General features: G+C 40.3%; 2 protein-coding genes across 5 annotated transcripts in view; both read right to left on the bottom strand.

Annotated features, from left to right (window-relative positions):
- Nucleotides 1-13,735: 13,735 nt before the first annotated feature.
- Nucleotides 13,736-18,221, bottom strand: LOC309383919 (leydig cell tumor 10 kDa protein homolog). The gene is made up of 3 exons (XM_081936975.1): nt 17,996-18,221; nt 16,252-16,307; nt 13,736-15,278 (listed from the first exon to the last, which is right to left on the bottom strand). Exons 1-3 carry the CDS (start codon nt 18,084-18,086, stop codon nt 15,138-15,140), a joined length of 288 nt encoding a protein of 95 aa, XP_081793101.1. The 5' UTR covers nt 18,087-18,221; the 3' UTR covers nt 13,736-15,137.
- A 1,621-nt stretch (nt 18,222-19,842) lies between these two features.
- Nucleotides 19,843-22,379, bottom strand: part of YJU2B (YJU2 splicing factor homolog B) — a 37,627-nt gene continuing 35,090 nt past the window's right edge. For all 4 annotated transcript variants that reach the window (XM_081936972.1, XM_081936973.1, XM_081936971.1 and 1 more), the window contains 4 exons: nt 22,082-22,224; nt 21,833-22,005; nt 21,001-21,139; nt 19,843-20,524 (listed from right to left, as the gene is read on the bottom strand). In XM_081936972.1, the coding sequence (XP_081793098.1) occupies nt 20,136-20,524; nt 21,001-21,139; nt 21,833-22,005; nt 22,082-22,224 (844 nt within the window). In that variant the 3' untranslated portion in view covers nt 19,843-20,135. The remainder of the gene's footprint in view (nt 20,525-21,000; nt 21,140-21,832; nt 22,006-22,081; nt 22,225-22,379) is intronic.

Raw genomic sequence — 22,379 nt, 5'->3', positions numbered from 1 at the left:
GCATTACTGTATTTATGCATTCATTAATTTCCTTTATTTATGAACTGCCAGACTCCATGTGGACTCAAAACTTCTAGGTCACCTGCCAAGCTTTTGAAAATTAGATTTTTTTAAAAAAATAGGAAATACTTTGTGATTGCTTTACTTAATGTGGGAACTTTCTTGTCAAAAAATGCTTTTACTTTTATTTTGTAAAATGCCTTTGGCGGACCTGATAGACTTACATAAAAATGATAAATAAGTCAATCTTGTGTCAAAAAAAAAAGACAGATAGACACAAACCTGACTTGAGGATGAGCAAAAAAACATTTACAGACACCAACAGGAAATCATTATAGCCTTTCAAACTGTAATTGACCTTAAAAGTGGCCATTGCTGGCAAGGGGACTTCAAAAGGAAACATCAACATGAAACTGCTGAATTTCAATACACCAAGTGGTTCAGTGTGGTCTGGTATCCAGCTAAAGGTGTTAATTAGCTTACCAATGCCAGGATGTTTACAATATCTTCAAAATTGCTTTGTGAGTGGTCCCTGGACTTTTTTTTTACAACCCCCTCTTCACTATTTAATGCCTTCTCATTGTATGTTTGTGTATAGACACATAACTGCTAACTTAAGCTAACATCCTGATGTTTCCAATGAACTTGATTTCTCTCCAGAAAAGCTTATATTTATTTCATTCATAGTTAAGGTGTTGGAAATATTTCTTGTTTTTTTGCAGCAACACATCATTATGGCTAGAAATATTTATCATTTTTATAACACCTCACATGTCTAATCATTCCTTGCAGCCATGCAAGGTGGATCAGTATTTTACTGCCGATGGAAACAGGATGAGGCAGAGGGTGGATTCATGGTGCATGTTAAGACAGAACGTGGCTTGTTTGGGTTTGGCTTTGTGTGCTGCCAAATAAATTGTGACTCCTGTAAGAGTGTGTGGTTTACCCCAGGATGCTTCTGAGTTAATAGCAATGATGACATCTCAAGCAGAGATTGTCTTTTTTTCACAACTCAGATGGATGACCCCAGGACTCATAAACTGAACTATCTAGAGTTCCCAGTTTCGTACAAATTAAAGAGAAGAACTGCAGAACTTAAATGCTTCAGCCAGAGATCCTGTGAGCAATCATCTGACTGTTCCTAATATTGCATGTTAATCAGTCAAGTGATCAGTGTTCCAAGTTGAACCTAGTTGCCAGATCACTCTTCAGGATTCATTTGATTACTGCCCTAGACTAGAGAGTCCTTATTCAAATCTGCTACTGCTAATCAGGGGTGAGAAATGTATGCTCTGCATATTCCTTAAATGCAGTTTACATCCAACTTCACCTCTGGTGTTGCTGATCAAGGAGAGATGGGCCAACTGCAGCTGAAATTTAATGTTATTTTAGGGGGTGCCCATTGTCCATTTGTGCCATAGATTCATCCACCGTTAATGCCTTGCAGAAATCATCTGGACTGTCCATATGCGAGGGTTTTCCCCCCCCTACTGTCAAAAGGTGCTATTTCATTATGATGGATGGGATAGAAAGAAGGACATAATTTGTACTGTTAAATGTATTTGGATGCATAATTCCAAAGACTGAAGCAGAGACTAGCCTGGAAGCTGATCTACTTACCAAAAGAATGAAGTGGTCAGATTCCAATCATTTCAGTTACTAACAGAGGTCATTAATTTATACTTTGACATGTTGTTCTATGTTGGACAAAAAAGCTATTGTATTAGAGAATTTCCTTATTGTGCGGTTCATTATGACCAGTGAATATTTTGCCTGCGGCAACATTCAAATCAATGGTACCTACTCAGACACAACCATTCATATTTATTTATTTTTAAAAAGAAGCAATTAGCTACTTTTTAAATAACTGGAATGCAGTTTCTGTATCCCATTCTGCATAAAAAGATAGCTAGATAGCCATTCCTTGAAAAAGAAATGGAACCTAATGCAAATCTAGAAAAGGAAGATGGCAAAATATAGCCTGAGCAATGTTACCATTATAGGGTTACAGAGCTAATTAAATAGCTGTATCAGTAAGTGGACATCAATGGCTGTGTGAGTCAAGCTAGAAGAAAGAGTCAAGTGAGATGCCACTCTGGGCCCAGTAATGTGTTTATGTATCCAATAGGACTTTTGGAGCCTGGAACAGGAACAATGGTTTGCAAAGTACTGGAGGTTAGGAATTTCTCTGCATTCTTTCAGGCAGACAGGGAGCAACATTTCCCTTTTCACCCAGAGGAAGTTAGAAAGAGGGCTAGTAGAATTAGGGCTTTCACTTCCTTGTGCTTACTGATAAATGGGTTGCTAAAATAATCATGCCCAATTTCCAACATTCTGTAACCTAATTCCATTGTTGTTGCAATTGTCCCTTCAAATGAATTTTCATTCCCTGCAACTGCCTGACCTCGTCCCTCCGGTTGTCTTGGCAAGATTTTCAGAAGTGGCTTGCCATTGCCTTCTTCTTCCTAGGGCTGAGAGGGAGTGATTGGCCCAAGGTCACCCAGATGGCTAGGTGCCTAAAGTGGGATTAGATTTAGAACTCATGATGCCTTAACCACTCTACTAAATGGTCTAATTTAATCCCTTTATCTTTCAAAAAAAAATCTGACTAATATGACCCTGAGGGGCTTGTCAGCAACTTATTTTTAAATAATGGAGAAGCAGATAGGAGTTCAGCAAGGGAAGCAAAGGGAGAAGAACCTTTACCCTTCTGCTTTTTCTGCATTTTATCTTCCCCCGCCCCCCATCTTCTTCCAATCCAGAGGAACCATCACCCTTTCTAGCCCTTTCTAGGCACTCGCAAAGCAAGCGAACAAGGAAGGACTGGCTAGGAAAGTTGGCAGAAAAGTCTCTAAATAATTGGGACAGCAAGGAAAGCATTATTGTAATCTGCAAGATGTGTGCTCTATTTGTCTTCCTGCCCTAAGAGGACCCAAACCTCTCCCGTGCAAGTGCAAGCTTGTTCCCTTATTGGAAGAAAATGTGAAGGAACTTGAAAGGAGAGATGCTACACTGAAATGCATCAGGAAAAAGTGGTTTTGGTCCCTCTAGGAAGAGCAGAGAATTGAAAAGAACTCTGGAGAAAGGGGAGGAAAGAGTTTTGGCAGAGGCAAATATGTAGAAGCATGTGACCTGAAGAAGCAGGAGGCCTTTGATGCAAATGGAACTCACACATCAGTTCCAGGCTTTTCTTCTAGGGGGATGATTGACAGCCAACTGAGCAAACAGTGTTATAGAGCAGGGGTCTCCAACCTTGGCATCTTTAAGCCTGGTGGACTTCAACTCCCAGAATTTGCTCCCACTCACCTCCCAAAGCTTTGCTGGCTGGGGAATTCTGGGAGTTGAAGTCCACCAGGCTTAAAGTTGCCAAAGATGGAGAGCCCTGCTGTAGAACATCTCTTAGGCTCTCATAGATCAAAGAAATCCACTCTGAGAAAGAAGACCTGTGCAAAGGTGATGGGTGAGTCCCACTTAAGGGGACCCAATGCAGCATGTGCAGGCCTAGTATGATGTTGCAGGAGGTGTGTTGTGAATAGGTACCAGATGCCTGCATGTAGGATGTGATCGAAAAATTATTAAGACTGTTGAAACCTACCAAGATCTATCGTTTTCTCTTGATCCATGTGGAGGCAAAGGATTTGGCCAGAAGAAACCTTGAAAGAATCTCTGAATATGGTAAGTCCTGAAGGAGGAAGGTATAGAAAATTGGTAGTTTTTTTTCATCAATCCTTCCTGTTGAAGGCACAGGAAGAGAAAACAGAATTCAACAATTTTCTATGTAAACGGTGATGCTGATTAGAAGGGAAAAAATGGTTAGCAGAAGCCCAGAACCACATATGTGGCCAAGGACTGTTCCAAGAAAATGAAACATCATACTCCACGTGCACGGAATACAGGAAAGAAAAAGAGGAAATTATAGATTCTTACTCAGGAAGACAAAGAGGATGTGACAGGGAAGTTGGAGGGATGATGCATAAGATTGGGATATAGCACAGGAAGCCTACAATTTATTTTAAAAAGCAGGCCAAATAGAAAGGATAGGGCTGTTGTACTGTAAAGAAAAAATATACATGCACAGAAATTAAGAACTGGGATGTAGAAATCCTGCTGAAAAAATTTGGGTAAGGATAAAAGCAGAAACAAACTATAGTGAGAGTTACCATTGTGAGACTGTCTGAGCAGCAGAAAACATACAGTAGACAAAATACAGTATTTCAGGATCAAATGACCAGTCTTTCAAAGGGGCATGCAATAGTGATAACCAGAGATTTCAATTATTCTGCCATCTGCTGGGAATTTTACTCTGTCAAGAGTCAACCGACAAATTCTTGTCCTTTTTTTGCTGACTTCATTTGCAAGAATGGGGAAGGAGGAAGCAGAACGTCTCCTATCCCTAGCAAACAGAAAAGAATTGGTGAAGAATTGAAGGTGACTGACATTTGGGGGGAAACTAATAATATTATCCTTGATGATATTTGGTGATAGCCAGAAGAGGAGGAATTGAGGTGAATCAGATCTGCATGCTGGACCTCAGAAAAACTGGCTTTGATAAACTCCAATAAAAGGTAAGTCGGAGCTAATGGCTTCAAATCCTTAAGGAGAAAAGTGTCCAGGAAGGATGGGAAATTCTATGAAATCAGATATTGAAGGTACAATTGCAAACAATTCTCACAGGAAGGAAAAAAAACAGGAGAAACCAAAAGAGGCCAGTGATGATACATGGAGAGTTCTTTAAACTGTGGGAGAGAAATGGGACATTTATAGAAAATGGAAGGAACAGAACATCATCAGAGATGGATACAAGGTAGTTTCCAGAATCTCTAGAAATTAAAAGAAAAGCTATAACTCAGAATGAGTTGAGGAGTGCAAGAAATACTAAAATAAAAAAATAACAGTGTAAGCCACAAATAAAAAGAAAGCCAAAGACAGCAAAAGTCCCTTCAGGAAAGAAGGGGTGACGGGTGATGACAAGAAGGCAGAACTTCTTAACTCCTTCTGCATTTTGTAAGAATGGGAATAATAGATCCCTAGCTGGTCATAGTTTTGTCACTGGAGGAAGGAGGAAACAGCAGCTTAAGATTGACAAAGAGACTGCAAGGGCTAATTGAAATGAATTCAAGTCTCTAGAGCCAAATGGATCACATGATAGTGGAGAAACAAGTAAAGGTGGTTGCAGGACCTCTCTTAATTTATTTTTGAGATTCTTGGAGGATAGGTGAGGACGCAGAACATTAGAGTAGGGCGAATGTCATACCCACAGGGCCGGATTTTCCTATAGGCTAACTAGGCCTCAAGATCAAGAGGGGCCTTTTATTTTTATTTATTATCCGTGCCACATTTTTTATAAAGGTTAGTACCAATTACAACATGTTTCATTTAATATATTGATATATATCACAGTAATGATGTATTTTATTATCTCTCATGTAATTTACAAACTTAAAAATGGGAGGTGAAAGGGCCCCATAAGTGGAATAGCCTAGGGCCTCTTTTCATCTAAATCCGGCCCTGCATACCCATCTTCAAAAAGCAGGAGGAGGCGGATCTTGGAATTACAACCTGTCAGCTTGATATCTATACTAGGCAAGATCTTTGAACAGAGGACCAAACATCATGTGTGTGTGTGTGAGCACTTGGCTAGACATGCTACAGTTAACAGGAGCTAGTTTAGGTTGTTCCAAATGAATCATGCTAGACTAATCTCCCACTCCCTCTTTAATGGAGTTATTAGCCTTGTAAATCAACCAGGGGAATGCTATAGTCATAGTGCATGTGGACCTCAGCAATGCTTTTGTCTGAATGTCCCATGATTTCTTCCTTCATAAAATGTAAATATGGGCTAGAGATGTTAGATTGATTCACAGTTGGATGAATTGCAATATCCAAAGAATGTTCCTTAACATGCCTCCAGCTTGGAAGAAAGTATGGATTGGATGGTTATAGAACTCTATTTTGAGCCCTGTGCTGTTCTCCGTTTTTATCAACAACAAGGAAGTTGAGGAGACAATTATGGAGTCTGCCGAAGATTCTGTGCTGGGAGGGAAGCCTAATACAGTTGATAGGAAAGAGAAAATCTAAAAAGATTTAATCAGGCTTGAGCAGTGGCCTAAAATGGACAGGTTAAAATATAATATGTATTTCTGCATTTAGACAGCAAAATTATGAGGTTCATGTACAGAGCGGAAGAGATATGGCACATCAGTAGTCCAAGTGGAAAAAATCTGGCTTTCCTTGTCAACCACATATTAAACTTCAGAAGTCAGCAGTGGGATGTAGATGCTAAAAGGGCAAATAACAGGAATAAAGAATCTAAATCACGGGAAGTAATTTCCCACCCTCTACTCTGCCATAGTCACACTCCATTTGGAGTGCTGTGTTCAGTTTTGACCACAGTTCAAGAAGGGTAGGGACAAACTGAGATACGTTCTAAGGAAGTCTACCAAGATGATGAGGACTTTGGACATTTAACTTACAGAGACTGGCCTCCAGAAACGTGGAACACCATCCCTGTATTTAAATATTTGATTTGTTTGACGATATGCCCTCATTTTTGTGAGTTCTGTGATGTGGGAAGTTTCAAAAAATGTAACAATCTTATATTGTTTATTACTAGGTCCCCATTATTGCATTGAAGCACAACAGTACGCAAGGCTTTCTTGGGCTGATAAAAAGTCACACAGACAGAAAATTCAGATTGTCAGCATTTAATAGAGTTCTAATTTTTGTATCATATAACCCTAGCCCTAACTTTGTGCTATAGCTGTAGTGGCGAACCTATGGCACGCATGCCACAGGTGGAATGGGGAGCCCCCTCTGAGAGTACGCGAGCCGTCACCCAGGTCAGCTCCACCACACATGCACACATGCCTCCCACCGGCCAGCTGGTTTTTGGGTCTCTGTCGCGTATGTGGGAGATACATGCACATGCACCGGGGTTTCGTGAGCATGCACAGGGGAGCATGGGAGTGTTGCGCCCCCCCCACCATGCTCCGTTTTTGGTGCCAGGAGGCTTCAGGGAGGGCCTCCAGAGTCCGCTGGAGGCCGTTTTCACCCTCCCAGAGAGGAAAGCCTCCGGAGCCTAGAGAGGCCGTTTTCACCCTTCCAGAGGCTTGAAGAAAGCTTCCAGAGCCTGGGGAGGGCGAAACTTCCACCCTGCCATGGTGCTGGAGCCTGAGTTGGCTGTGCGGGGGGGGGGGTTAGCACACACATGCGCAGTGGAGCAGACACATTGCATTGTGGGTGTGGGCACACACATGCGTGCAATAGCGAGCACACACACGGTTTTGGCACGCAAGGAGACAAAGGTTAGCCATTACTGTGCTATAGTTTAGTCCTGGAAGTCAAATCAAATGCAAAGTTGATTATGAGCCATGGACAGGAATGAACTACTATGTTGTATGGAATACTTTTCTTCCAAATTAAATAGCACTATAAGTAGTCCTCAATTTATGACCACAATTGGGACCAGAATTTTTGATTCTAAGCAGTGGTTGTTAAGTTAGTCACACCTGATTTTATGACCTTTTTGGCCAAGTTGTTCAGGAAATCAGTGCAATTGTTAAGTGAGCAGGGCAGTTTTTAATCCAGCTTCCCCCATTGACTTTGCTTATCGGAAGCCAGCTGGAAAGGTCACAAATGTCAATCACATGACCCTGGGATGCTGCAACTTTTGTAAATACATGCTGGTAATTCAAGCATCAAAATTTTGATCACGTAACGGTGGGGTGGTTGCAATGGTCCTAAGTGCAAGAACCAGTCGTCACCTTTTTCAGTGCTGTTGTAACTTCAAATGTCACCGAAAGAATGGTTGTAACCCAAGGACAACTTGTACAGAGTGTAGACTGTATACAGTATAAATCTGCCTACTCTGAACCCTGATAGTTCATCTCTCAAGATCAATTCAGAATCAAGACAATCTAGGAATTCAGCCAGCAGATGTTTAGTATACATATTACTGGTTTAGCTCAACAAAAAAATGACAGTGTCATTTCCCCACCACCACTCTCTTATAGATTGGTATTATAATAATCAAGTCTCAATTCTTCAGAATATTGGTGGAATTATCTATGGCCATGAATAAGGAAGGCGGGGCAGATGTCCATCAGTTCAAATTACTGCATATAATTTCTTAAAAGCATAATTCTAATCTGGAACCCTTGTTTTGTATCTTTAAAGTAGACCATTGATTCCATAACATGAAACTTGGGGCCATGCAGTTAAAGAAGTCACTTTCTAACTCCAAATCTAGGAATGGGTGCTGTGCACACAAGGTAGCAAAATGTTCTTCTTAAACATCATTTGATATACGAGAGGACAGATACAAGATACTATTATTTAGATGACACGGAGCTACCAGGCTCCATAGCAGGACGCTTTAAATGAGCAGCTGCTATCAGTTGCTCTTGAGTGATTCTCTTGAGGCTTCCTTCTTTTTAAATGGAGCAACTGCTACAGTCTTAATAACTTTGAGCAGGAGTTAAGAAGTGTGATTTCTATTTTTACTGTCTGAAAAGTTGGTCCAGCTTTTTGCAACTGGGCTTGAGATTTACAGGTACAGCTCCCGATAAGATGAAGGGATGATATACAGTAGTTATTGTATCCCCATTTAAGTCTATGGTTTTATGATGGGGTGGAGTGGTTAGAAAATATGGTTATCAGATTTTCAGATGACTAAGAGGATAGCAAACATAGTGAGGACACTGTTAAGATTCAAGAATATTTTGATGAGGCAGGGTTGTCCAGCATTTTCTAGAAAATAAGATGTTTAAATGATAAAGGAAGAGATTTTGATTGGACAGCGGGAAGGCTTTTCTAACTATTAGAGCAGTTTAATAATGGACCAGACTGCTTGAGGAGATGATGGTCTGTTCTTCACTGGAAGTGTTTAATGAAAACTGAATGGTCATCGGTCATGGAGGCTGAAGCAGTAGATTCCTGCACTTGGCAATGAGTTGAATTAGATGATTTTCAAGATCCTTTCCATTTCTTCCATCATTCATTCATTCATTCATTCATTCATTCATTCATTCATTCATTCATTCATTATTAGGTTTACATCTTGCCTTTCACCCTATGGCCTTCTCTGGCTGAAAGTGAATTTAAAACCTGGGTCTGCCTGGTTCTAGTCCAACACCTTAACTACACATGAAAGTAGAAGAGCGAACTTTAAAGCTAGTACAAGGCCAAATTGTATTTGTTGAAATTGCTCTCGCTCTATGATAAAAACCAGAAGGCATAAGAAAAGTGGCTATACTGAAAGCTGTAGATGCATGAAGATGTCATGTTTAGAGAAACTTTTTCACTTATGTGACCCTGTCCGTACTTTTTCCATAGATACCATGCACATTGCAAAGGCATATTTGGTTTTTTTTTTCCTCCTGATACTGATATAATTGCCTTATCAAAGAAGCACTTCTCATACTGCATATTATTTGCCATGTTATTTCCTTTTCCCCCATTCAGCTAAATCCTTTTGAAGTTCTTTGTCAGCCAAGGATTTTCCATTCTAGCTTACCGCTGTGCCATTGTACTCTCTCCAACTGGGAAGGCCCACACATCTTATTAACCTATGAATAGGTGATAGACCAAACCTGCAGAGAACAGAGGCTTCCCTTTGGTTTCCACAAATGGAAGGAAAACATGACAGCAGCCTAAAAAAAGAAAACTGCCAACTATCTTCTTTGATTCAAACAACTGAAACCTTTGGAGGGATTTCCTGATGCACTTAAAATAGTAATGGTGAGGTGATATTGCAATCCTTTAGACATTTCCCCAAGGATCATCCCACTTAACTCAGTAGAACCTATTTCTAATTGGGCCTGTGGAGGATTGCTTTGTAAGATTTCAGTACTACAGCTGGCTCCAATAAACTGAAAAACTGTGGCCCTATCAGCACAGAAGAATTCTTTTCATGGAAAAGCACTATGAAAGACCATCCCATCACCCTTTCCAACAGTGGAGAAATAAAACTATATCCTGGAAAAAGGGACTAGGATCTGTCTTCCCATTGGCAAGATTCAGAGAAACACATTAAAGTTGACAAGACTAGAAACCATTTTGAAGACAGATTGGAAAAAAAACTGAGTGTTTAACATTAGGAGGAAACTGAGGGGGGATACAAGGGCACTGAAAGGATGTCAAAGAGAAGTAGACTGAGATTCGATCTTGGGAGTTTCAGGTGCAGGACACAGAGGAACTGATTTATGGAACTCTACAGGAAAGCTACATCTGTGCGGACTTGATAGCCCGCACATCCAACCTGCCAATGTTTTTATTTCAACGAGACCTAAGGAAGGAAGAAGGGAGGCCAGAGATTCTCCCATGTCTCAGTAGTTGGTCCATCCGACAAATATGCATAACATGATTTTTTTAAAATTACTTATTTCCCTTTCATTTCATTAAAAATGCATATGTTACTGTGAAAGTCCGAAATCTGGTGAATGTCGACATTCACATAGTCGCTTGGTGTATGTTCGAAATATTTGCTAAATACCCTTATCCTCTCGACATCCTTACCCTAATACCCTTACCCTAATACCTCGGCTCCTCACTTCCTTTTAAGCGTCTTCTATTCGCGGACTTCTTTTTTTAAAAAACCTGCGATCCTGCACGGTTAGAATGAGTAGTTTCCAGGACCGCGAATTGAAAAGCAAAAGTAAAGCGTTACGCTGACTCGTTATATATATGTCACCGTGAAAGACCGAAATTGGTATGTGCCGACATTCACCAACATTCACCGGTGAATGTCGACATTCACCAATTTCGGTCTTTCACGGTGACACATACACGCTTTCAGAATGAGGCTCTGCAAATCCAGTATTCTGTCTCCAACACTGACCTCTTCTGGCCATTACTGATGAAACCTGAGCAGTATTCAGCCATCAGAGAGCAGGGCAATCACTTCCAAATTGTGTTGCTAGTCTGCAATAAATTACGGTATTTTGTAATCTCAAAGTAACCTTTTGCAGAGGAAGATGCCCGATCTATCTCTGCAGGATGTTCTGCTGAGGTCTGGACTCTGGTCTCCATCTCTTGGGCCACCTTGGAATTATTAGTTCTGCTCATCGTTGCATAAAGTGGGAGCATTAACTTATTCCTAACAAAGAAATACATTTGAATTAACAGTTTAAGAGGCTCTACATTGCATCCCTGAATCTCTTCCTTATCTATATCTCTTCCAATCAGGTGTACACTCAGATGACAGCAAAGGGATAACTTTTATCCCTATAACCTATGGCAGAGTTCTCCAACCTGTCTGGCTTGCACACAAATGCTGGGGGAGGGGGGGTTCCACTCATGCAAACAGAGTGCAAGTGGGGATGTGTGAGTGTGCTCGCCCGCCACTTTCGCAACCCAGAAGGGCTCAAGTTCAAGGCTTGGTAGTGGGCCACACCATAAAAAGCTATCCGTTTGCTTGCAGAAAAATCCAGATTTAACCCTAGATTTTGATTAGGCATTCCGAACAACCTCTACTACCCCAAAGCTTGGACAATTGCTACTGAATTAAGTAGAAAATCCTGGCACAAACAAATAAAATGACCCGCTAGGAAATGCTTCTCCAGATCTGCTCCTGAATTTAAATTGGACAGACTTCAGCTATTTATTTCTCAGGTTTTTTAGAAATCTAGTTAAGAACTGTCTGCACAGGATATTCATTCCAAAACACACTACAGAAAGGACCTGTTTGTATTTCAGGTATTGATTTTCCACTGTAGGACAGAGGAGTGAAAAGAATTTTGGTTTTCCTCAAAAGTATACCAGTCGATCCATTTTCACTACCATCTCTGAAGCCATAGACTATTAGAGATACATATCCCAAAAGATCCCCTATCAAAGCATTTTTTTTCCAGTTTGGGGATTGCACATGTACTCTACGCTGTGTAGATTTGTATTGGAGTTTCAGAAGGAACTCAATAGAAGTCTACACTTCCACAAGCAAATCTTGATGCAGCCATTTTCCCATGAGTCTTTTTGCTGCTTTACTCACTAAACTAACCTCTTCAACCAAGTGTTTCAGATGCGTTGAATTACAACTTTTCTTTTTAAGAGCGGTAGAGACGCATCACCAATATTTTGAGGATACCAAGATATTGGTGAAATACTGATTGAAATATCTTTCCCAAATAGTGCTTTTCAGATGCGTTGGACTTCAGCTTCCAAAATTCCCACCCAGCATTGTCCAAAAGATTTAAAGCAGTATTTTTCAAACTTGACCATTTTAGGATATGGACTCCCAGAACTTCCTAGTCAGCAAGATGGCAAAGGTTAATTTTCACACACTTTCCTGCTCCAGTCCTTTTTGAAACTGGTTTTGGCTAGCTTCTAAACATTATTTTTGAAATGCAAAAACATCTCTGCTTCTCGGAGTCCTTTTCTTCTTGACAGAATTAACCAGACTTCATGAAATTGGTGGGGCAATTTTGGAAGTCTCATCTGAAAGAAAGATTCAGACATTTTCTTGTGTTGATCGAAAGTAAGAGAAAAATAGTTCTATTTCTTTTTTTTGCATGTGCACTTTTTTTTTTGATGGGTGTTTTCTTATCCTGTTTTCCAGTGTCACCAAGCAATAGGAAAGGGTCAGGCCAGTAAAGATCCTATATGTCTTGAAAAAACTGGGTGTGCTACATTCGCCATCACATATAAACTTCTCCTTTCCCTACGATGCACAAATTTTGACTATTACAAAATCTTGATTATCTCCAGACCAAAACTGGGTTTTCTCTTTTTATTGCCTCTCTCATTTCATAATCCCCTCCACTTTTTATTATGACACAAGCCTCAAATGCAAGGCAATGTAAAAACCCCAGGCATTACAACCATCAGCGACAAAATTCTATTTCTGCTGGGGGGGGGGGGGGTTGTTTTACAAAACTTACAGGATTGGTTATAGTATGAAAATGAGAATTTGGCAAATAAAATTGGAGTGCTTAGTGTTTCTGTGAAGAGGTATAATCATGCCATTCCATTCCCCCGTGCCATTTCCAAGTTTTCTGTACCCTTCCTCCACTTTTCCAAAATCCTGTATTCAAGAAACATCCCCCATTCCTTCATCTCCCCACCCCCCGTTTCTTTATTGGGAGAGGGGAGAGAATGGGGACTTATACCCAAGCCCAACTTTATTTAAAAAAACAACACTTAAAAAGAAACTCTTCAGAAAACAGAAGCCAAACTAGAACGGGGATGCTGTCAAGATATCAAGTACCAGTTCCAAAGGACTGAGACACATTGATAAATTTTCCTCCTTTTTTCCTCCACTCCAAACTTTAATCTAAAGGAAGATAGGAGATGGGGTTTGTTTTTGGAATAATTTTGCCCTTCGAGCACACTGCAAACACAGTCTTGTGGAATGAAGCATTGCTCTTCAGTAGAGCATTAAAGTATTTCTGTTTTGCTCATGTCCTATTTGCTCAGTAAACAAAAAAACTTTTTTTTGACCCTATTGGTCTGCAATGGCTAATATCCAGAAAGTGTACTAGCAGAATATTGCAGGAGATTTATACATCATTTTAAACATCTGGGAAATTTTGATCTTTTAGACTCAGTTTCTTTGAATGTACCGTAACTAAATTTTGTTATACTGCTTATATTAGGGAGACTTTGTAGCCTAGCACCTTGTAATATTTTATCTTACTCTATATTTATTTTTAATGTGTTTTATGTTCCATAAAGTGTTTTTATTTTGGTCAATAACCATGATAAAAACATTCTATTCTACTCACTTTAAGAGATTTATATATTCTTTAAATATTAATCTTTTAATTTGGTAAGCATGTAATTAACCAAAGTACAGAATAGCCGACAGTACAGTTTAAATATATTTACCTAATTAAAAATGTACTTCCTAGATTACTTTTTTTTAACACAGACAAAGACAAAGCAAACATTTGCAGCAATTAAATTTCTTTTAAAAAGAGAGGGGTGGATTGCTGGTTAGAAAAGACACCATTGTTCTCAGTTGTTCTCTAGAGTACTTTAAAGTGTGGTAAAATACACTGATACATTGACAGCTTGCATTCTTGAACTAATTTGGATATCTGCACGGAGGGGGCAAAGAATGACAAGTGTGAAATGCTAACAACATCATATCAAAATCACAATTTACTTGCCTCAGATAATGTGACACAAGTACAAAATGTGGGCAACTTCAGGATGATGCCAGTGCACACATGTCATCATTTTGACCTCACTGTAGTTTATTATAACTATATGCAATTTGTGGGGGCAGGAGGATTCAACTGCAATAAGCAGATGTGGGATGAGATAAATAGGACAAGAATCAGCAGGCAGAAAAGCATCGCACTATATGTTATAGTGATCAGAAGACAACAGGTGAAAGCAGATAGAAGAGAACTGACAATAAGCCAAGCTACTTTCCAGAAAGGATCACGTTCCCACAATTGAGAATAAGCTCAAGATTGCCATTTCTGCTCCTATATCCAAAACTGAACAAAGAGATGTGAATCCATGTCTGATGTAAACACACTAAATTTTGTGGTTCTATAATAGCCCATATGTCAATTCTATATACCTGTAAAACAAGAATGAACCTAAACCTCTGTTTTGCAGAATTTAGATCATATGGAGGGACTTGAGTTTCATTTCCAGCAGGGAAATGTAATCTAGTGGCCCTTCTTTGGTGTGAACATCATTCTTTCTAGTGCTACATGACCAAGGGCCAATTACGTAGAAACATGTTTCCCTAACCCTAAACAAAGGCAGATTATCAACAGATAATAATCAGGTAAGAACTCAGAAGTTATTATGCCCCCCCAAGGGGATACTCATATGAGATCCTCCTTTCACAATTAAGCCAGCAGCAAATTTGGCCCAGGTCATACTAGAATGAAAACAAAGAAATGTTCACTGAAATCATAAACCCAAAAACAAAAGAGGAAAACTTGAAACTGGAGTAAGTCAAGTTTGAAAGCAATCTAATACCTATTGTATTAGCCCACAATCCAGTATCAGGCAAGGAACTAACCAGGTGGATTCTTATGTAGAAGAAAACTCTTTCTCTGCCAACTGAAACATGGAGCACACTAGATGACCACCCAACAAAATCACAGATACTATGGACACAGTCAAACTGAAATGTATTGCAGGTCACAATCACCAGTTCAGCAGTCCATGAAACATTGTTATGACTTGCTAGAGTGGCCTGGATCTTTCTTTGTTTCCACTTTGGGGACCTTTAACAAACTAAGTTTCTTGGGTAACTTAGTGCTGGCCTTCATGACCACCTCATGCTCAATCTTCTTACGGATGGTAACCTCCAGGTTCTGCAGAGAGGAAGAGAGAAAGGCTCAGTTTATAGAATAACAAGCAATTCATGACAATTAACCAATAATTGCTTAATCCTGTAAATGTTCAAGTGTCTTGCTAGATTTATGAACAAAGGTACCATACTTTTCAACTCCCTAAGTAACATAATCTTTTTGTGTTATTTGGTTGTCCTTCATAAAATAAACATTAAATCAGCATAGAGTAACATTAAATAAAAAGGAAAACAGCAACCCAAATACAAAAATACCTATATTTCCAAGAATTTTTGAAAAAGGTTTTCCTAACACCAAAAATTTAAGACAAGGAAGGCACCCTGGGAAGGAAGTTTTGTAGACGACATACTTGAGAAGAAACACCTTTCACACATCATCAAATCCAGCTCTGCCATTAGGCAAAGTGAGAGTTCTTCAGACAGCTGACCTTGGATATTACACAATAGCAATATCTTCATATTTGCTGGAGTTGCAAAGTATGATTTTGAATAGAGGCCAGACAAAAGGTGCCATTCGTCTTCTAGTACCCATATATTAAAAGACTAGACTGCACCTACCAGGAGCACCAGCATGTTTTTAACATGTATGGAAGTTACTAAGGAAGTAGATACAGTATTCCTTTTCAGTACCCATATAGGGTCTGAAAAATTACACCAGCACTTTTAATTGTATGGACAAACAAAAAGGCAGTTAATGACGTTCCATAATTTAGACAAGACATCTTCATAGTCAGCTATCTAATTAAAAATTCTGCAGCCAAATTTTATATGCACCACAAGTTTTGAACCCTCTTCCAGAGCTACATTTGTGCAGCAGTTACCAGAACATAGATAACTGGTTAAGCTATTCAAGTTCGGAAAAGGATACAAATATGAATTATGTCACGTTCATAGATTTGTAGTAAAAACAAACTCTGTGCCATCGATTCAAAGGCAATTATTGGTGGACAAAGGGCTGAGAATGAGAGACAGCACACCTTTTTCACTTTCTGTTGCTGGATCACACGGGTTTTTTTGGGTGCAATTACACGACCTGTGAAAGGAACCAAATAATTAAAATATATTTTTTGTTCTTGCATCAACGTCTCATGAAAAAATTACATTAGATGAATTTCTATTACATTTGTTAGATTTCCCCAACAAGGTGCCTTCTAGGCATGGAAGACTTATTTCCCATATTTTGCAGCCTGTATGATAGCAGTCTGTGAAGGACTCCAACTGCATATGGAAACCACCAGAGTGGGGGAGTGGCTGGTGTCTAGAGTACAATCTGTCCAACACATGTTCTTATTGCCACTCCAAAAAAGCTCTTTAGCACACTGTGTGCTACTCAACCACTTTTGTTGTTCAAAGTATTTTTAAAAAAAACCAAATGAATAATTGGAAGAATGTTTGCAAAGGTTGTGTTTAGAAATCTTCCATAATAGCCCTAAGGATCCTGCAAACTTGCACTAATCGAAGTTGGTGTCAATAAAGGAGAACATCTGTAGCTCAGGGCAGAAATGAGGGGTCCTCGGTGCTCTCTGAGCTTGATTATTTTCTTGCAGACGTTTCATTACTCAAACTAGGTAACATCATCAGTGCTAGTGATGTTAGACTACCGCTGATAATGCTATTTAATCTGGGTAATGAAACCAAGCTCCGACAGCACCAAAGACCCTTCAAAGCTGGTTTAAAAAATAAAGTAATTGCTAGTGCTGATTAAGCAGACTATTTCTCTGTTTCAATTCTATAACACTTTGTTTGTTGTGTTATCCTTAAACAGCTTCAAGCACTATGTATGATAGTTCCCCCGCATCTCCTTTCAGAGCAATCTCTAAGATAGATGAGGCTCAGACATCAAGTGGACCAAAGGCCCTTCAGGGAACTTCATAACTGCCGGCATCTGAACCAGTCCTCCCTAAGAATACGAAGCCGGAGGGGTATGTGGATTATCCATAACCTGCCTCAATAAGATGCATCATCTTTGATCATCACCTTTGATGCACTAAAGCAGTCTTTCTCAAACTGGGCAGCTTTAAGAAGCATGGACCCACTTCCAGAATTCCCCAGCCAGGCATGGGTAGCTGGGGAATTCTGGGAGTTGAAGTCCACACCTCTTAAAGTTGCCCAGTTTGAAAAACACTGCCCTACAGTAAAGCATATCTCAAAGCTGGGTCTATCTGGCTTGCCTCTGTCACATACTTTCACTCCCAAGAGGCGCTTAAACCAGGAGTCTTCAAACTTTGCCACTTGGCAAAGCTGGCTGAGGAATTCTGGGAGTTGAAGTCCACAAGTCTTAAAGTGGCCACTTTTGGAGACCCCTGGCTTAAACTGAAGCCTCAAGGAAGTGAAAGAGGTTTGTGAAGAGCGTAGAGCTTATAGCTGCAACGAGCTTTCAGGCACTCCATAAATACTGAGACGACCCCAATGACGACCAGGGCTGTGACCGACCGCTATTCGTCCATCGATTTCCAGGACTGAGGTGGTAACATTGCTAACACAAAGTTTAGCTGGCTGGGGAATTCTGGGAGTTGAAGTCCGGACATCTTCAAGTTGCCAAGGTTGAGAAACCCTGGCTTAGACAGAGTACATAAAAAGCCCGTTCTTCCTACGCACCAAAAGAAAGATGGGTGACTGACTCTCAGCCTCCTTCCTGTTTACGGACGAAGCAAGGCTAGCGCGGCTAGTCCAGCCCTCCCCCCTCCCCTCCCCGCCCTCGGCGCCTTTCCCCAGCTATACCTCCTTTGCGAAGTCCTCGGGCAGCCGCAGCCGCCTTCTTCCCCGCAGCGGCCGTCTTGCGCGCCTTGAATTTCTGCTTGCCCTGAGCCATCGATCCCAGCGAGCTCTCCGCCTCCCGGTCGGCTTGTCTACCGCTCCTCCACCCACAAGAAGCAGAGCCGGAAACTGCCCAGGCGCTGCTGGGATAGAAAGCGTTGCTGCCGCCGCCGCCGAACGGATTAGCCGTTTCGGCGCAGCGCGAAGTTGGGAGCTAAAGCGGCCGTGCTTTGCATTGATGCTTGCGAAAGCGCTTGCTTTTTGATTGAAGACTCGGAAGGGAGTCGATTCCCACGGCAACAAAAGCAGCCGTTAGTGGGCCACACAACTTACCAAAAGCATTTGTTCATGGCTAAACCAAAAGGGTCATAGAAGGATAATTTTGATTGCGGGAGACGTGATTTGCTTCTTTTCCAAGAAGTGTTGCGTTACATCTCGTGGCTAAATGACCACGTTTACTGCAGTTGTTTTAATTTCCTTGGCCTTGTCACGTCGCCCGGAGAAACGGCAGGTTTGTTTTTTGTACACGAATTGAGTTTCATTTCTGGGCAGCCTCTTTGTTTTCTAGCTGGAAAGCTTTGTCACAGCCCCATTGGATTTAAGCCCTTTGGCAAGGTTGAACTAGTACAGTGTCAACAAGAATTAACGTTGCTATTTATAGAAGTTCTTGTTTTCTGGTCTGATATAATTAATTCCATGTCTGTACTAACTATTTTAATCCAGCAATAGCCAGTGCCTCAGTTCTCTATCCTACAAGAGGTAGCTCTTAACTGCAGCTCGGAAGTGTTTGCTGATCAAGAAGAAGAAAAAATACTCATCCCTCAGTCAAGCAAACAAAATTATATCACTTTTATAAACTTATAATTAAGGCAGAATGCTACTGAGAATTCAGGTGTAACATTTCCAATGTTGAGTTCAATGAAAAGGTCAAAGACTTTTTTCCTTGACTTTATAACTCAGGCTGATTGGGCAGAGGATGCACTAGCAGTTCAGAATTGCTCTTTCTGCTTAGGAGTCTGGCAGGCCTTTTCGGCCTTAACAAGTTTTACTAAAAGACATAAACTTTCCTGAATTGCAATTCATTTCATCAGATGCAATTTATAGATGGGCTTTCCAACCACCGTTTAAATCTAATTGCTTGGTGTTTTGTAGGACACTTCTTTTGGATTCAATTGAAAAATACAGATAGCTTTTATAATAAAAAGATATTATTTTATAATTAAAAAATTATCAAATAATTATTTCATTCTTAGAAAGCTGCTATAACTTCAGCATGTTTTTAGTTGTTTCCAAGTAGCAGTCAATCTGATCAGTGGTATTTGTACTATACAGAGTTTTTAACCATGGTTTACAAGCATCTCAACTGAAGTCAGCATCATTTTGGTTTGCCAGGGCGAGCAGCTGAACAGGGTTTAAGCTTGATTAGTACTTGAAGGGGAATTTTACAACATATCCCAGACCCTTAGAAGTAAAAAAAAAATTTGCCAGAAGGGAAACATTTCCATTTTCCTGCCAGAAAAAAACACATGGATGTGTTCATTAAGTTACTAGTACCACTCAGCTGTGGAAGGCTGTGCTTTACAAATATGATTATGCTAAAACCAAATAATCTTGCTGTGTGAACCCAATTAAGCCATTATGTGAACATTTTAATAAGATAAATATCAATAAGCTTGAGTGCAAAAAAGTTTATGAAACACTTATCTAGGTGATCCTTCATTTTATATTTCTTTCCTCCTTCCTGGTACGCACAGTTCCTATAATTAATAGCATATAGCTGTTATATTCTGGGCATAACAAAGAAGAAAGGCTAAGGAGATAGCATTGTTTATTTTATGACACTTGGGACAAAACAATAGGCTGATGTTTAAAGAATTGGGGAACAAGTGCAGACGATATAAGAAAAGACAGCAAAATGTAGTTGGCCATGGAATGCTCTCTCCTCTCTCTCTTTCTCACACACATACTCACATCCACTTCTATTCACATATTCCAACTGCTTCATGTACCAACTGCAAAGAGTACTTTTGTTGTTTGGAGGAAAAAAAGACATTGATTTGCACATCATTTCCGGCCATATTTTCTCTCTATCCATAAACTCAGTTCAAAGTTCAGCTTCTGAACCAGATGCAGAATCTGAATAATCTGCAACCAGAGAAGCAGCAAAACTAGAGGGAGGGCTCCTCTCAGCCTTTTGGGAGCCTCCTGAAGGTCTAGAGGGAGAGTCAAAGAGCATTTCACTTGCTCCACTGTCCTGCCTGTTGACTTGTGCTGGGGCATCAGAGGTGTTGCTCTCCCCTTCACTGGAAGTTTGCTTGATATCCCTGGATTTCCGACACACGACACCCAGGCTGTTGAGAGGTACAAGGGACTTGCTAGATGGTGATCTCCCAACAAATGCCAACTTTTTCATGGTGTCATTGGTTTTGGAACTTGAGAACCATGGGCGGTCTACAATCTCATTGCGTTTTTGTTTCTGTTTGTCTTCGTAGGCTGAAAAGGAAGAAGCAAGCATGCTACAATGACAGAAAATAGGACCAACAGAGGTCTAGTTAGGAAACTCAGCTCGCTCTATTGGTATATTTCTGCATTTGGGATATAGGGTGAGTAGTTTCCCACCTCTATAGGGAAATCCTAAAAATAATCGTGCATGGAGAAAGATGACAAAAATTCAGCAATTATTAAAAATTACACTCATGGTAGCAAAGGTATAGAATCAATTTACCAGCAAAATATACAGTATGTCTTGTTAAAATTAGTGTGGGCATTACCCTTATACTGTATAATAAAGGAAATTAAGAAGCACGGTTTGGAAAGTGGGGGCAGCAATCCAAACCTACCTCTTAAAAGCAACTCCTTCTACAGTACAGCCAACAAAATGTGACACTTTGTCAAGCACACATTCTTCTATGAGGGAGTTCCATTCTTGAGCCCCACATGCTTCCCCCTGCAAAGACCCCTTTACGTACAATCAAGGCTCTGGTACTTGAGGAGCGCTGCCAGATGCCGATCTTCTTCAGCTTCCTGCACAAGTGGAATGCTTAAGTTTGTTCTTGCCTGCAAAGCAAGGTCTTTTTTCTCTTCTTCTTGCAGAACTTTCTTCTCTTCCTATGAGAAGGGAAAGAGGACAGAAGCAGCACGACACATGAGGCATACTCACCTCTGCCATGAAGCCGGAACAGGAGAAAACAGGTTTGAAAATACAATACAGGAGAACAGTGACATCTTTTTAAATACTACCTCCAAAGAGCCCAGCTACCCCAAAGAAGCTTAAGAACATTAAAGTAGGAACAAGTCCACAACTTTAATCCAAGATTTTCATTTTCAGTCTTTAGCTTGGTTATTTGTACAGTAGTTACTACAATTATGACTTCATATATAAAGGTTGGTTGTTATATAAGTGGCTTATGTAATAGAACAATATAATAGTATAACAAAATCCTGCTACCATGAATTTGAAAATACTTCTATTACACTTCTATTACAAATGAAGAAAAAGTGTTCCGTAGAAAAATGAAATGTGGAGGTTTTTAAAAAAGCTTTTGAAAGAAGAAACAGGTTAGGGATAAGATGGAAAAATGATGAATACAGAAACAATTCTTTTTTAAAAAGAGATGTACAATCATAATGGGAATTGACAATGTTGAAACGTTTTATCAGATTTTTTTTTAAAGAAAAATGTATTATGACTTGAAATGCAATTGCAATTCTGTTTTCATTTGCTGAACTTTAGAAACATCATACTAGGAATATTCAAAGGAATCCTTCTCCTTCCCTCTACTGTAACTTCCCATCATTTACCCTGAATTTCCGCCGAAGACGGCTGTTGAGCGCGAAATCATCCTTCCAGGCACTTTGAGCCTCCTGAATATTCTGGAGAGTAGGGAGGGCTCGCTGAAGCTTGCTCTGATCCTGTGTGCCATGCTCCAATCGATACATAGGATCTGTCTCCAGCTTCTGCTTTTCCTCATGGGCTAAGAATCAGACATATACATCAAGCCAGGCCCAGTTAAACAAATGTTCAAGGATGCTACTGGTCCCAAAACACACCTGTGGCCACTACTTGTTCACTAGCTTCAGCATCCCAGCGCTCTTCCTTGCGCCGGGCACCACTGACAATGACATAGTCACAACTGGCAGGATCAGTCTGCATCTCAATGTAGTTGGGGCAAAGGTGGCACTTCATACGGAACCTATAAAGCCAAATGCAATGCAGCAAGAAGGGGAATGAGGACACCAGGTCTGAGGCTATGAATGCCAGAAACACCCAAAGCCACCCTCTTACCTTCACACCAAATATCTTTCTTTTCTCATGCAAGCCCAATGACCCAAGGAGATCTGTCTTTGT

Source organism: Natrix helvetica (assembly GCF_964273705.1).
Source record: "Natrix helvetica genome assembly, chromosome: 1".
Lineage (NCBI taxonomy): Eukaryota > Metazoa > Chordata > Lepidosauria > Squamata > Natricidae > Natrix > Natrix helvetica.
Note: the sequence above shows the minus strand (reverse complement) of the source record. Positions and strands in the feature narration are given on the sequence as shown.